Below are 16,146 nucleotides of genomic sequence, written 5' to 3'. Positions count from 1 at the left end.
TTTTCCTTTGGGCAGCAAAGCTTCTCCCACTTAGCCCGATGAAGACTCCTTCGGGAGACATTCCCCCCCCCCCCCAAAAAAACCTGCTAACTATGCTCTCAATTTGATCACAAAGCCCATCAGGCAGGACAAAACAAGACATCACATAGGAAGAGATTGTTTGTGCAACTACTTTGACCATGACTTCCCTCCCCGCACAAGACAAAGACTTTTCTTTCCAACCCTTTATGTTATTCTAAACTTTTTCCTTAACAAAATTAAATAGTATTGTTAACATAGTATTAAAGTGTCAAGGCAAGACATCTATCTTTGCTCAAATTGAAAAAATCGAAATAAAAGGAAAAATAAAACGAAAGGCAACCTCCAGCTCATAGGTTCTTTTTTAATATCTGACCACATTTATCTTCCACATGAGACCATTATATTTGAACCGGAAACATTCACATATAGGTTCTCTTTGATTTCATCTTTTCAATAAAACTAAATTGGATCATACTTTTTTTAATCTTGTATTTAACTTTGTTCTGTCTATAACATGCACTAAATATAGAACAACTCCGTGCGTGTTTGTATTTACGTTCAAGTTAGTCAAAAACACATTCATTCACTTCAATGACACTGAGATATGGATTGGCCAAAAACAGGTTCAAACAGTCTTGCAATATGCGTTGACAGAAGTACAAACACAGCCTCCCTCTTTTCCTTCCCTTTGGAAGAGTTATGCTGTCTTTGGCATTGGCTTACTCCGTTTTGTCCTTGAATACAAGAAAACTCCAACAAGGGCAATAGCAGTTCCTGCAGTTACATATAGACCACAAGAAAAGGAAGGACTTAAATTGTAGCAATCAATGATTCACATTTGTTTGAGGCAACAAGTTTTTGTCAGCACTTGACTTGAGGGAACATAGAGGCCATGAGAGACTTACCAAGTGCGTTAACGGGTGAGACAGGATATTGGAAGAAGATAACTGAAGAGACTATGACCACCACACGCTTCACACAATTTCCAACTGAGTGGGTCACAGGTGAGACCTTCTGTAATATTCCATAAGAAACCTGCCACCAAACACATTTAGCACCAACGCCAAATATTAAATAAGTCACAAATACCAAAGAGAATATAGTTAGTATATATTGTCAATGCAAGAAAATATACAGACATTCATAGCATGTTTGCACCAGCTTCTCTTTTCTCTAAATCAACTCTGAAACTCAAAAAGCTTCTCTCCATAATTGATTTTGACTTTACAATCAATTGTATTTCCAAATATGCACGAAGTCATACCTCACCATTTTACTTTTTGGTTTTTTTAATTTTAACTTAATTATGATGTACCAAAATCATACGGCCGACTTCACATAATGGGATAAGGCTATTGTTGTTTGTATGATGTAGCAAAATGGTAAAATCTAATTGGCTATGTATAGCTTACTTACATTGTTAGTCTGTAGCTAGTAAAACTCTACCAAAGAACCCGTTCTAACACAAACTAAATATGGCAAAGATATGTAAAAGTGAACATGAAAAAATAATGCCACCAAATGCCAACACAAAAATTGAATAACAGCTGATATAGACCTCAGGGAAATTTTTATAATTGCCAATGGCAATGTCACAGTAATGATTTGTGTACGTCCTTGTGTTCAGCACTTCAATGCATGGGTTTAAGTTCTTGCCAGGTGAAGGCCTAACACCAGTTTGTAAAATGGTGCTAATATCCAACATAAAAGCAAATTTGGCATCTAATGCCAGTCAGTTCTTAGGATAAAATGTTTTTGTTTTCAAGTGATCTGGACTTTGGACCTATTGCGAGGATATCAAACCAATCAAAACAAATAGGAGTACTGAAATTTGTTCAAATCAAATAGGAGTACACAAACCAATCAAATTTCTTCTAACTAGAAAATGCCATAATTCATAAGAGCAAAACAAAATAAAATTTGAAAGGCCTCACCTGCTGGTATGCATGGAAGCAGAACGCAGCCAAAACTGATCTCACACATAGCTCTCTAACATTCAAACCTTGGCTTGCCTTGTTAGGAAAGAAAAGCATACTATAAGCAGATTTTTCTCTTCCTCAATTACTAAAATAAAGAAAACTAGTAGCACTCAATTGACATACCGCAGATTGGAGGTATGAAGGAGTGGACTTGATCCCCTCCAAAAATATAGCAAATGGGACTAACAGGATAAAGGAGATGATAGTTATAACCGAGTAGAGATTGATATTGTCCAAAGTTTCCTGTCAGGAACATGCTTTAAGTGATGAGCCATATTCTTAACAGATTATTGTAAATTAGCTCCATTAAGTAATGTGCTAATTAGCTTCACCAACAAAGATAAAAAAAAAAAAAATCGTTTCGTAAGGGAATCTTTACCTCATCATTGGCCATTAGTTTTTTGCTCAATACATTCCGTGATTGATTAGTAAGATTAGATGCCATTGCAGTACTGAAACCAATCCTGTTTTGAGACGGCACGAGTCAGACTCTAGAATCAATACTAGTATATTACCCTCAAACGAGAATAAAATATTTTATTTTCATCAACAGAATTATTCAATATTGTCTCTGAGGAACTCTGCATTTGGACCAATTACCAATTGAAAGAGACTTCAGTCATTGATGCCAGTGACACTCCCCCTACTATCGGAACAAGGGAAGAAACCACCCAGAAACTGGGCCTCTGTTCATTTAAGGATCAAAACTGAAGGTCAGAACACCAAAACAATTAGATCATCCTGCATTTTCAAATGAATGAGCAACATAGGGAAAACGATACAATATGTAAAAGAGCACATATAACTAAATTTGGTATCGGTACAAAAAAAATAAAATTATCTTCCATTCATGACCACCACATCCTATATAAATGACATAGAGTCAATTATCAAAACAACATTAAGGACAGTAGGAGTTAGTCCCATTCTATGCATACACCGGTTATTCAACCAAGGAATGTAAATTTCTTAGCACCGGGGCATGTCCACCAACCCTACTTGCTAGCATCCACCAAATCCTATTTCTGATATGTTGAAATTCTTTGAGTGATGACACTTTCCAGTTCTAATAACACTGTTCAACACATAACAATACTTCTTTGCTAATAATTGCTTATAAATAGTTATGGAGCCTCAATATTCTTATGTCAAAGAATTCACCATGTAGTTTAACCAATGATCAATGTAATGGTATCACAAATGATATGTTTATTCATGGCATGCATAATGCATTGTTCCTAGGTCCTCTAGCCTCTCTTATTCCAGAGAGGTAGAGAAATGCAAGAGTAATCTACAAAAAGTGAATAAAATTAAAAATTACAAAAAAGGAAGAAAGAAAGTGAGGGCTTCAACATTACCTCACCCAGAAAAAGGGAAGAAAGAACAACAGTGAAAAAGGGCTCCATAGATTTGATTGTGTGGGTGAAAGACACAGCAACCTTGCCAAGACTGATGTTAGTCAACAGGTTCCCCATTGTATGAGCCAAAGCCAGTGGAAGGATTGACAAAAACTGTGAATACAAATAAACTAATCAGCAAGAACTTTGAAATCAGTGTGACATCCCACTAAATAATGGACTGCTCCATTTGTTTTTCCCAATCCATATACCTGCGAACGAGTGATGTTTGGTCTGGGATGCAGATTTAAAGTCCATATCAAATTAATCATCAACGAAGCGAAGCCAAATTGAAATGCTGTCACTGTTGCTGGAAATGGATAGACTTTTAGAACCTAATAGACAACCAATTCATGTATAGCATCTTAAGATCAGCTTCTCTTTCCTCATAAAATTATGAAACTTAAAGTCACTAGTCACTACATCTATAATTGTGACTTTAGAATCAATTGTAAAAGGATTTTCAAACATGAACTTAAATTTTGCATCCATGTGTTAGGAATTTCAAATTTTTACCCCAAAAGAAAAATATCACTTTCCCTCTCACCCCAGAAACTCATATATTGCATGTCATTCCCAATAAATGCAAAAATTGAATCTTTTTCACTGCAAATGAAGGAAGAAATATGAAGAACCTGTTTGTTGTAGATGTTGAAGTAAATATTCAAGAGGTACCAAGTTGCAAACATGACTCCAAGCTGCAGAGACTGAACCAAATCAGAGGGTTTGCTAGGCTCATCACTCTTAGCCTCTGGCAGAGAAGCAGCAAGGACCCTGAAAGATGAGATTTTTGGAGCAGAAATGAGAAAAGGAGAAGACTTTCCTGCTCTGTGGAGTAAAAAAGAAGATGGGCATGATGAAAGTCCTTTGATGGTGAAAGTGAGTGGTGAAGAAGAAAATGGGTGGAAATGGGAGAGTAGTTGAGGGGAGAACTTAGCTATGGCTATGCGGTTTGCAGAAGAAGATGAAGAAGGTGACACAGAAAGGCTCTGCATTTTGGAGTTTGCAGAGGACAACAAAGAGGAAAGTGAGTGAGGGGACATAGCTCTTGCATGAAATGTAAACGTTGTTTCTAATTCAAAATTTATTTTTCAGAATGGATTACTAAACATACATTACATTTCAGAATGTACTTTAAAATTTATGTTTGGATTTTAATTTCCAGAATTTCTTTTTTCAAAAAGCATTCCGGAATTAATTTTTAGTAGGTCATTTTGAGTAGTGCGCATTAGTCAAAACTGAAAAATGTCTCGATTAAATGTCACTTCTATTAAAATTTATATGACGCGACTATTTTCAAATTATTAGTTCTTTCTATGTACAAAAAAGATAGCTAGACCACACAACAATACTTACCACTTCATACATTCATTTTAGTGGTGGTTTCTGACCCATAAAGTGGAAAGTCTGTTTTTTTACTTTACATTTTGTGGCGGTTTAAAACTATCATAAAAGTTGGGGTTCGACAGAGGCCACCACTATTTACTGGTTTACAAAATGAGAGTTTTTCTACATAATAATAAAAGTATAAAATTATTCCTCTATTACTTCACAAAATTGAAAAGTTGTTGTTTAGTTGAAGAAGACCTTCTTTTGCCATAGGAAATTACATGCTTTCTCTTAAACTGGTTTAAAATACCGATTATGTTATAGATGTTATCTTCTCCTTATACCAATTTGCCTTCTTCTTCAGTAACAACACCTAACACCAAGCTTCACACATAACCACCAACACAACCGTCGCAGTTGTCGTCGCTGCCTTCGGGAACCCACTTCTAGAAGGTTTTTTTTCTCCTTTGAACCCCCACACCTCAACTTGTCGAACCCCAAACCCAAACCTCTGCCACCGTAAATAGCCACAAGAGATCAAAGCGCTTGAAAACTGTATTTTATTTCAGTAAAGAAGCCCAGTCGTTCACGACCTCATAATAAATCAACATAAAGAGAAAAAAAATCAACAAAAAATTGAATTACACAATTATTAAATAGATCACGTTGTCCTCGCTCTATGCCACGCTGTTTAAAGTTAGAAGAAAGCTTGATTTTTGAGGTTGATATCGTCGAAGCAAACAAAAGTCACCATGGACCACGATGTGAGTGCAGATTTGGCAAGCTTCACTTAAAACTAGTATTATTGTAGCTTTCTGGTGGTTCATATTCATTAAAGCCAGCAATGTTACTGCAGAAGTGATTGGTTGAAAATGATTTTGAGAAGAACGTTGCCTCACCAATAGATTAGAGAATCAAAACAGACTTATTGGATTCGTGCATGGATTCACTATAGGTCCTACCAAGAAGGTGATATCAGGTTTACTTTAGTGTTTCCCTTTTTTTGAAAAAATTTCGTGAACAAAACAAATCATTTAAAAAAATTGTGTGTTTGCCACGTATGACAATTAGGTAACATTCCTTTTTTTTTTCAAGTGCAACATTCCTTAACCAAGGTGAAAGAAGGTCCAAAATAACTAAAAATGAAAAACCTGTGAACGTTAACTGATGTATCTCAATAATTCATGGACTAACCTGACAAACTTTGATGAACTAAAGTGATAATTTACTCTCCATTTCCAAGTTGGAGATGATCCTCACACCAATGTGACAATTCAAATCATGGGCTGTGACAAAATAGATGGGTGAAACTGCTAAAGCTATAAGAAAATTTCTAAAAATCAGCAACCTTAGTTTTCACCTACAAGTCACCCTAAAAATACAAAGGGTTCATGAAATAAGCCATCAAATTCACAAAATCACAATTCATCATCAGCATTTTGTTCACATCATAATTATTTTGTACTTATCTAAATCCGCCTGTTAAAAATTCACTGATTTCTACCGATCGTGTAAGTAACTTTTGACAGTTGTACAAGAATGGGGAAGCCAGTAGCCAGTCTCAAAGAATCAATGGTCGAATTGGCAAGCTACCCAAGATTCTAAAAAACATCAATATCAATGGTCAAATTGTAGACATCTATCAAATCAGTGTTTAGCTTTCCCAACTTCTCTTCCTCCTTCACTCTGCAGAAAAGGTTACTTACACCACTGAAGGCTCTTGGAGCTTTCTCTCAAGATTATGTGCCACAGCATCAACAAATTCCTCAGTGTTCAAGTAAAACTCCCTTGATACCCTGCACATCATGCCCGTGTCCAAACAGTTAGACACGCAGTTTAAAGTACAAAACTGATGAAAAGCGACCCCAGCACAAAAGACTAAAGAACACTTATAAATATATTCAAATGAGAGTGAGCATAAGGCGAAGGAAATCCATTTACTTAGATCCATGAACCAGAATTGCAAGATCTTTGGTCATCTTTCCTGATTCCACTGTCTCAACACATGCAGCCTCCAACTTATGAGTAAAATCCCGCAATTTTTCATTATTATCCAGCTTGGCTCTAGTGCAATAATAACAGAATCATGTCAATAATAGGTCCAGGGAAAAGGGTGGAAAAAAATTAAATAGAAGTAAATCACTTTATACAATAAACATCATTGCATGCCCTTAGGTAGATAATTTTAAAATGAGTCCATTATGCAACCAAAGTTAAACAGCTAAGCACATCTTAAAAATGGAGTCTATAAAGAGAAATTTGTTCAGTTTGGCACGTTGGACCTATCGACCACAGTAAGGAATATAGTTTGGCTCCTTGTCTTATAACCAGTAATGATAGGGAGACCTTTTCCATCTGAGGTAGGTAAATGACTAGCAAAGTGACACGCACAGGTATGAAACTCAGGTGCGTTTTTTCTTTTCCAAGAGGAATGGAACCCGTGAAACGGGAGGGCTTAAATCCCAGCCCCTTGAATAATTGCTCATATTATTAGGGAACAGTATCTAGGTCTTTCTATAATCAGCATAATCAGTATCACTTCTTTAAGCCTTTCACTAGCCAGTTATAAGAACATCCGGTGGTCCTTTTTCTATAAGGATCTCAAGTTTTCCTCATCATCAAAATGCCATCCAAGTCACCACAAAACAATGTCACGACAGATATAACGAATTAGCTATCATCACCAAAGGAAAACGGGAGGGGGTTAAAAACTGTGAGCCTTAGTTATTAGACTCTCATTTTTATATGAGACTTCAGAAATGGCATAAAATGTTGATGGTTAAGTCTGAGAAAAAGCTGAACAAAGTAAAGAGGAAGGCCACATGAATATGGATCATCATTTCTTAATTTATTGACATCAATATATGACACCCCATTTCAATCTTTCATATATATGCACATAAAAGATATTGCAATTGGTCCAATTTGTTAAGAACCCACAAATCAGAATTGAAAGAATCTATTATTGAATGAAACAAATGAACAGAAAAGGAGAGAAGACTCTCCTCCAAGGGTTTCCTCCAACTGAACCACTGCTCTGTTTCCCAATTAACAAACTGAATGAATGCCCTCTCCAACTTCACATCCCATATTTATTTAACTACATACTTCCCTCCTTCTAACCAACTAACTCCCTGCAATCACATTCCGTAACTAATTTTTCCTCCTCTCATATCTTGACACAATCATGTTCATCTATACCAATTTTGTCAAAATTCCAAAGCAATACTATTTAAAGTTCTGAACTAGCAAAGATGAAGTTTGGAAGAGCATCAAAATGCACAAGAATTGGCAATTTAAAATAAGTAATTTACCTATGTTCCAGTCCTCGTGTCCATGCAAATATGGAAGCAATACTGTTTGTACTGGTTTCTTGTCCCTTTTGATGAAGCCGGAAATGTCTCGTTACAGTTCCATGAGCTGCTTCAGCTTCTAATGTTTTGCCATCAGAAGATAACTGCAAAATTTTGGTTTAAGTGCAGCAAAAAGTATGGCTTCCAATAACCAAAATAGAGATGATGATGATGATGATGATGTAGATGAAGAAATACTGAAATAATAATATTCTAATACAGACCAGCACAGAAGCCATGAGACCCAATGAGCCAAAACCTGCAAAGAAGAAAAGACTTTAGCATGTCAGAATTATTAACTATACCAAATTTTCAAATGCTCTCTTTCGCATGTCACAAAAACATTCAACAAAGAAAAGTAAAATTAACCACCAGAACAGAAAATATACATATTCACAGAGTTTAATTGACTGCAGGAACCCACAATTAGGACATACACATTTCAAGATTTAAGTAACATATGTTCAGAATCAAGGATAAGTGCTTCTCTTTAATTGCTACTTTCTGCTTAGTCATCATATTGTTTCATTTCATTTTGAAGACAAACACCATGCTTTTCTCTACTGCACAAATATAGACCAAGGTGCATGTAAAGCAAGAGGAAGCAGGTGCCGCTTGTTTGTAAAACTTGGCACTTCAAAACAGCTTTGGTCAATTGCTTATTTTCCTAATAGATCTGTTTCTTAAGGTCATTTTCTCATGGATATTTCTATAAAGGTTGCGAAAAACACAGAAGGAAAATCAAGAGATTTGGACCAAGTGAGAAGTGTTAAGGATGAGATGAAGACAAAAGAGTTTTGTTGCTGGTCAAGGTCTTAAAGAGAGATGGAAGAATTACTTCAACAAACTTTTCAATGATGGACAAGGGTCGAACCTTAACATCGAAACCTTAACAAGGAGGAAGTGTTGTGGAAGGCTTTAGGAAAGAAAGGTGTATTAGAAGTCTCACATTGGCTAGAGATATGGCATAGATAGCCTTCATAAAGGGTAGAGCAACCCTCAACTCTTGAGCTAGCTTTTGGGTTGAGTTAGTTGTTTTAAGACAATCTGATCTGAAATGTTGGTCAGGGTTAACTGATGTTCAACATTAATACCATGATCATGCTTCCCAAGTTCCCATTTTGGACATAAATGATGAGTTCTCTAAATCACCTTGAGCAAGTAAATCACTTTGGACATCACCATCATAATTCTTGCAAGCCCAAACATATCCACCTTCACTCTTGAGTGCATAAGCCACCATGTCATCAATTAGTCTATGCTCATACCTGAAGTCATTCAAAGGTGTCAATCATCATTTGTATATGTAATGCATCAAAACAAATTGGAGCATAAACATCAAAACAAACCATATTGAGTGTTCTTCAAACTTATGCTTCCATCTTTCTTCATACACCTCCTGAAATATGTCTTTGAACCTGTAATAGTCTCAAAACTGTAAATCATCTCCAATAACAACACATAAAAATAAGGTTTTCTGAATTTCATAGAAGTTCAGCATACAAAGGAGATACTTGGAAATAATGATAATAATAATAATCACCTGCCATCGTATTTCTTGAGAATTGTATTCTTGGTACTCAAGTAAAGTGGCCATTTTTTTGCAAAGGCTAGTGACATTGATGATTCAGCAAATGCTCGAATAGACTGGCACATTAGAAAAAGAAGTGTTTGAACAGACAAAAAAGCAAGTTTTTAAATATTTTAATCAAAATATACATTGAAGTTATAAAATGAAAAATACCTCATCAACATTATACATAGCAAGCGCTACACCCGGGCCTTTGAATTCGTGAACATCAAGCTCCGTGGGAGCCTCACCATCTTCTGGGACTGAATTAGAGATAGAAATAAGTTTTTAAATTGTCTGAGGTTTACATCAATAGTTAGAAATAAAAAAGTTTCAACTACATCTAAATGCAGGGCTTTGGAAATCAACATACCATATACCAACTTAAGCTTCCCTGGCCCTTTAATTATTGTGTCAGTGGCTCGATACTGATCACCAAAAGCATGCCTACCAATACATATGGGCTTTTTCCATCCTGTAAACTGAAGAATAAGTCCCAAATAGTTCTTTACAATGTTTCAACTCCATTAAAAATCAAACTATAGTTAAGACATTACCGGGAACAATTCTGGGTATATTACGGCAAATTATGGGTTCACGGAAAACAGTACCTAGAAAAAAGGAAAGTAACACAAGACAAAATTTAGATGGTTTGAAAACATATTAGAGTAGAGTACACATTACTCTGATTAAGAAGTTAGTTACTGCTAGTAGTATAGTTAATATTTGAGTTAGTTACATTCTGTTAGAATGAGCTGTCAATACAGCTGTCATGTGAGCTGTCATTACAGCTGTCACATAACTGATTCTGTTAGAGTTGGTAGCTTGCTTAGCAAGCCTTGTATTCTCTATAAATACTGAGATCACTCATTGTAATCTTTAGCTTTTCAATAATGAAATTCAGTTATGTACCTAGTCCTACCTCTGATGTAACTACTACTTCTTATGCCTTGTGGCACAATAGGCTAGGTCATCCTCATCATGAGGCTTTGCATTCTGCTTTAACTGTTTGTAAGATACCAGTACCTAATAAAGCAAAGTTTTCAGTATGTTCAGCTTGTTGTTTGGCAAAGTCTCACAAATTACCTTCTTCTTCCTCTCTACTGTTTCTTCATGTGGATATTCTTATTTTTTGACTTGTGTGGATGCTTATTCTAGGTTCACTTGGATTTTTCCCCTAAGACAAAAATCTGAAACCTATTCTGTTTTTCTTCAGTTTCAAGCCATGGTTGAATTAAAGTTTAGCTTGAAACTGAAATCTGTCCAAACAGATAATGGTACTGAGTTCAAACCTCTTACCCCTCATTTTACCAAACTTGGCATTGTCCATAGGCTCACTTGCCCCTACACACACCATCAAAATGGTAGTGTTGAAAGGAAGCATAGACATATCATAGAAACTGGTTTATCTTTGCTGGCTTATGCTAACATGCCATCCCAATACTGGGATCATGCTTTCTTGGCTGCTGTTTTTCTAATTAATAGGCTTCCTACTGTGGTTTTGGGCAATGAGAGTCCTTATTCTAAGTTGTTTAAGACTCTCCCTGATTATAAGATTCTCAAAGTGTTTGGCTGTGCCTGTTACCCTCATTTAAGACCTTACACTCACAACAAGCTCTCCTTGAGGTCTAAGGAATGTGTGTTTATTGGATATTCTTCCTCTCATCAAGGGTACAAATGCATGGACAGTGATGGCAGAATTTTTATCTCTCGAGATGTGATTTTTGATGAAGTAAAGTTTCCTTATCCTGCCATGTTTACCTCCACTGACTCTGACCTCCCAGATAGTGGCATTCTTTCAACAATACCTATTGTTCCAGTTCCAATTGCTGCTCAGCCTACAACCTCCAATTCAGACTCTGATTTGTCTTCAGGACCTGTCTCTCTGGCTCAGGTTTCTGCACAAGAGCAAGTCCAAGCTTCTCCTGCAGCCTCAGGCACAGCTTCAGCACCCTCTTCTCCTGTTGGGCCTTCACCTCCAGTGGGCAATATTCATCCTATGCAGACAAGAGCAAAATCTGGCATAATCATGCCCAGATTGCATCCAACCTTGCTCCTCACTCAGGCAGAACCTACTACAGCCAAGCAAGCACTCAAAGACCCTAAGTGGTTGGCAGCAATGAAGGCTGAGTATAATGCATTACTAGCTAATGATACCTGGACATTGGTTCCTCTACCCAAAGATCGGACACCAATAGGATGCAAATGGGTGTTTAGAGTGAAGGAGAATGCAGATGGTTCTATCAATAGATATAAAGCAAGGCTTGTAGCCAAAGGTTATCATCAAGTGAAGGGTTTTGATTATTCCGAGACATTTTCCCCTGTGGTCAAACCTGTTACTATTAGGCTCATTCTTTCTCTTGCAATCACTAAACAGTGGCATATTCATCAGCTTGATGTCAATAATGCCTTTCTCAATGGTGCACTTCAGGAGGAGGTGTACATGACACAACCTTCTGGATTTCAGAATGAGGATAAGACTCTTGTTTGCAAGTTGAACAAAGCTCTCTATGGCCTCAAACAGGCCCCTAGAGCTTGGTTTGAAAGGTTAAAGTCAGCTCTTGTGAAGTATGGCTTCAAACCTAGTAGATGTGACCCATCTTTGTTCACTTTCCACAATGCAACTTGCTGCATTTACATCCTAGTCTATGTAGATGATATCATCATTACAGGCAACTCTTTGCCTCTTGTGCAGAAAGTGGTTGAGAATCTCAATTCTGAGTTCTCTTTGAAGCAGCTAGGACTGCTAGATTATTTCCTTGGTGTTCAGGTGCATCATCTTCAGGACAGGTCATTATTGTTGACCCAGACAAAGTACATTACTGATCTCCTCGAAAGAGCAGATATGGGAGAAGCAAAGGGCATCTCTACTCCTATGGTTGGTGGTGCCAAATTGAGCAAATATGGAGCAGATTACTTTGCTGATCCTACCCTTTACAGATCCATTGTAGGAGCACTTCAATATGCCACCTTAACCAGACCTGAGATAAGCTTTGCTGTGAACAAAGTTTGTCAATTTCTAAGTCAGCCATTGGAAGATCATTGGAAGGCTGTTAAGAGAATATTAAGGTATCTTAAGGGTACTCTTCATCATGGGCTGCATCTTAAGCCTTGTTCTCTTCATTCTCCTGTTTCTCTAGTGGCCTTTTGTGATGCTGATTGGGCATCAGATCCTGATGACAGAAGGTCAACATCAGGATCATGTGTTTTCTTTGGCCCTAATCTTGTGTCTTGGAGCTCCAAGAAGCAGACCTTAGTGGCTCGTTCCAGTACTGAAGCAGAATACAGAAGCCTAGCCAATACCTCTGCTGAGCTGCTATGGGTTCAGTCACTTTTGCAGGAGTTGCAGATTCCTTTTTCTCCTCCTACAATCTTTTGTGACAACATGGGTGCAGTGGCTTTGACCCATAATCCAGTTCTACACACCCGCACTAAACACATGGAGCTTGACATCTTCTTTGTGAGGGAAAAAGTTCTCAACAGTCTCTTTTTGTGCATCACATTCCTTCAGTTGATCAACTGGCAGATCTCTTTACAAAGGCTCTTTCACCTCTTCGTTTTGAAACTCTTCGTGACAAACTCAATGTGATTGAGAAATCCATTTCTCACCCACCTTGAGTTTGAGGGGGCCTATTAGAGTAGAGTACACATTACTCTGATTAAGAAGTTAGTTACTGCTAGTAGTATAGTTAATATTTGAGTTAGTTACATTCTGTTAGAATGAGCTGTCAATACAGCTGTCATGTGAGCTGTCATTACAGCTGTCACATAACTGATTCTGTTAGAGTTGGTAGCTTGCTTAGCAAGCCTTGTATTCTCTATAAATACTGAGATCACTCATTGTAATCTTTAGCTTTTCAATAATGAAATTCAGTTACATATCTTAGAGAGTTTAACAAAACAGATGTAATATTTTCAACAAACAAACAACCAAAGCTCAACTTATTCAGGTTCAGAACATGTATTACAAAGTATCATAAAAAACAGTTCATTGAGATTTTCTTGGATTCATAGACTGTCTGATAAGATGTATTTAAAATGAATCGCCAGAAATGTATATTTATAAATTCAATATTACATATTTCCCCTCATCCACATTCAAATTAATATTCAAATGGCCAGCAAAGCTGGCAATAATCCAATTATCCAAAAAGCCCAAACTCTTCTATTTTGACTGATTGAATTCTATCTTCTGCCACCCATCTATATAATGTGCCTTTCAAAAATAACAACCTACAGTCCCAGATGATAAAACATAAAAACAAGGAAATAAACTGTATTATGTCAGGATAAGTATATTTATCAAATATGTCTAATCTAATGTGCAAATTCCACAAGTATAATAGACAAAACTTCTTTTTACACAAAAGCAGTATTCCCCTATGCAGACTAATATCTCATTCACTGTATATTGTTATACACTTATACTTGGTAATCTAACTCCAACGCACAAGAAAGAAACATGAGAGGAAGAAGCCATTTGTGCAGTAAAGTTAATGGATAACATCACTAAATTTGATGCCTGCATTTTCAGTATTATGTGTATATTCCATACCATTTAAAATATTCCTAATAGTGCCATTAGGGCTTCTCCACATAGATTTCAGTCCAAATTCTTTGACTCGGGTCTCATCTGAAAATTGGAAATACAGTAAAAGAGTTGAGATAATATTATGATAGTACAAAAATAAAAATGATAAGTGAATCAAGATATTAGATATGCACTACGTCGGATGGATATTACATAATACAAAGCGGTATAGCAGATCTAGCTAAAATGGTGAGAAAGACATCAGGCAGGCTGCTCTTTAATTCATGAAGTGGAATATTTGATATAATTTAAGCCCAGTACAACTAACCAGGAGTGATTGTTGCACATTTCACAGCAACATTGTACCTGAAGCAAACAAAACAAGTGCTTCGATTAATAAATGAGAAGGGTCTTAATTTTTTGTTTATAGAAAACAAAGAGAAGAAATGGCAGCTAGAAGCGGGATGAAATCTTCCGAGGCAGAAAGAGAAAAGTACATCAGGGGAAAAGAAGGTAAACAGGGCAGCAAGGCTTCCCTATACCAATACAATTCTATAACCAAGTCTTTAAGCCTATATCCAAAGAAAAGTCCCTTGAAAAAGACATTGGCAGCGCAGCATAATACAAGTGCTCTTAATACAACTATGCCAAAGAGAGCTAAGGGAAGAGAAGCGCTCTTAAATATACAAGTGCTCACAACCAAATAAATCAATCGCCACGAATTTACGGTTCCTCCTTTCGGTACATGGTAAAACAAAACATTCAAATCAAACCATCACAAAGCTGCTAAAGTAGGAGGACAAGAGCAAAGCTTATCAATGACCCTAAACGAATTTCGATAAAATATACAACTTGACTTCACTCAAGCACCCTGATGGAACATCAAATAAGGAAAACACAAACACCTCCCTCCCACGTCAACACTCCCCCAGCAAGCAGTTGCACTTGCATCATACCTCGAACAATTTTTTTTTGTGAAACTGAATAAGTAGCATTACATTGGCTTTCAAATTCTAACCACACCCAGAAACTTTAAGTATAACTAACTAAAGTGTTAATATGTGATACATTATATTCATTCAAAGATACTCACCTGAGAGCGGCTTCAGCGCTTTCGACAGTAACCCTGTCATCAGTAGCATCACGATTCTGAACCCCCAAATCAAAATACTTGATGTTCAAATCCAAGTAAGGAAATATAAGCTGCAGCCACACATAACAAAAAAAAAAATCACCTCCATATCAAAAGCTAATCAAAAACCACAGAACACATTACACAGAGAACAGAGATTCATACTTTATCCTTGATCATCTTCCATATAATCCTGGTCATTTCATCACCTACAGGTTAAAAAAAAACATCAAACAAAAGAGAACACACAGCTGAAGTAGTGAATTGTGATGAAGTAGAAAGCGGTTGAGGTTACCGTCCATTTCGACAATGGGATTGAGAACTGGGATTGTGTGGAAGGTGGCGCGAGAAGCGAAGCATCGGAGGGAGAGACGGTTGGGGAAGGAAAGGGAGTGAGAGGGGAAATCATGGGTGAGAGATGGAGTTGAAGGGAGAAGGAAGTTAGGGTTTCTGAGAGTTGAGGAGGAGGAGGAGGAGAACATGGTGGCGCTTTTTCGAACCGCCGCAGTGATCATCACTTTTTTGGACAGTGAAGCTAGCAGGGTCGACTTGTAAGACAAGATAGTTTTGCAACCTTCGTCTCAATGTCAAACCAGGTTTAAGATTCTAAAAATAATAATAATGATAAGGAATACCCCATGAATATTTGGTGGGTATATACTATATAGATACATTTTTTTTTGTTACAATACTATATAGATACATAATTATTCGTATGGGTCTCATTAATAAATGTATAGTGGAATATTCGTTAAATAAATTAATGAATTTTTTTAATAAATAGCTGGTAGTTGTTAATTATTAGTAAATTAGTTTATTTGTTAGGATTTAAAC

General features: G+C 36.7%; 2 protein-coding genes across 2 annotated transcripts; both read right to left on the bottom strand.

The window, feature by feature from the left end:
• Window positions 1-547: 547 nt before the first annotated feature.
• LOC130739204 (phosphoenolpyruvate/phosphate translocator 2, chloroplastic-like) lies at window positions 548-4,489 on the bottom strand. Its single transcript, XM_057591450.1, has 9 exons — window positions 4,033-4,489; window positions 3,610-3,732; window positions 3,359-3,511; window positions 2,601-2,686; window positions 2,380-2,464; window positions 2,124-2,243; window positions 1,956-2,033; window positions 927-1,056; window positions 548-795 (listed from the first exon to the last, which is right to left on the bottom strand). Exons 1-9 carry the CDS (start codon window positions 4,438-4,440, stop codon window positions 719-721), a joined length of 1,260 nt encoding a protein of 419 aa, XP_057447433.1. The 5' UTR covers window positions 4,441-4,489; the 3' UTR covers window positions 548-718.
• A 1,625-nt stretch (window positions 4,490-6,114) lies between these two features.
• LOC130739203 (isocitrate dehydrogenase [NADP]) lies at window positions 6,115-15,924 on the bottom strand. Its single transcript, XM_057591449.1, has 15 exons — window positions 15,608-15,924; window positions 15,478-15,521; window positions 15,274-15,383; window positions 14,509-14,546; window positions 14,205-14,282; window positions 10,207-10,260; window positions 10,023-10,124; window positions 9,824-9,912; window positions 9,623-9,726; window positions 9,429-9,497; window positions 9,232-9,347; window positions 8,304-8,338; window positions 8,041-8,183; window positions 6,668-6,790; window positions 6,115-6,522 (listed from the first exon to the last, which is right to left on the bottom strand). Exons 1-15 carry the CDS (start codon window positions 15,825-15,827, stop codon window positions 6,429-6,431), a joined length of 1,419 nt encoding a protein of 472 aa, XP_057447432.1. The 5' UTR covers window positions 15,828-15,924; the 3' UTR covers window positions 6,115-6,428.
• Window positions 15,925-16,146: the final 222 nt, after the last annotated feature.

This window comes from Lotus japonicus, chromosome 2, assembly GCF_012489685.1.
Source record: "Lotus japonicus ecotype B-129 chromosome 2, LjGifu_v1.2".
In the NCBI taxonomy this organism is placed as follows: domain Eukaryota; kingdom Viridiplantae; phylum Streptophyta; class Magnoliopsida; order Fabales; family Fabaceae; genus Lotus; species Lotus japonicus.
Note: the sequence above shows the minus strand (reverse complement) of the source record. Positions and strands in the feature narration are given on the sequence as shown.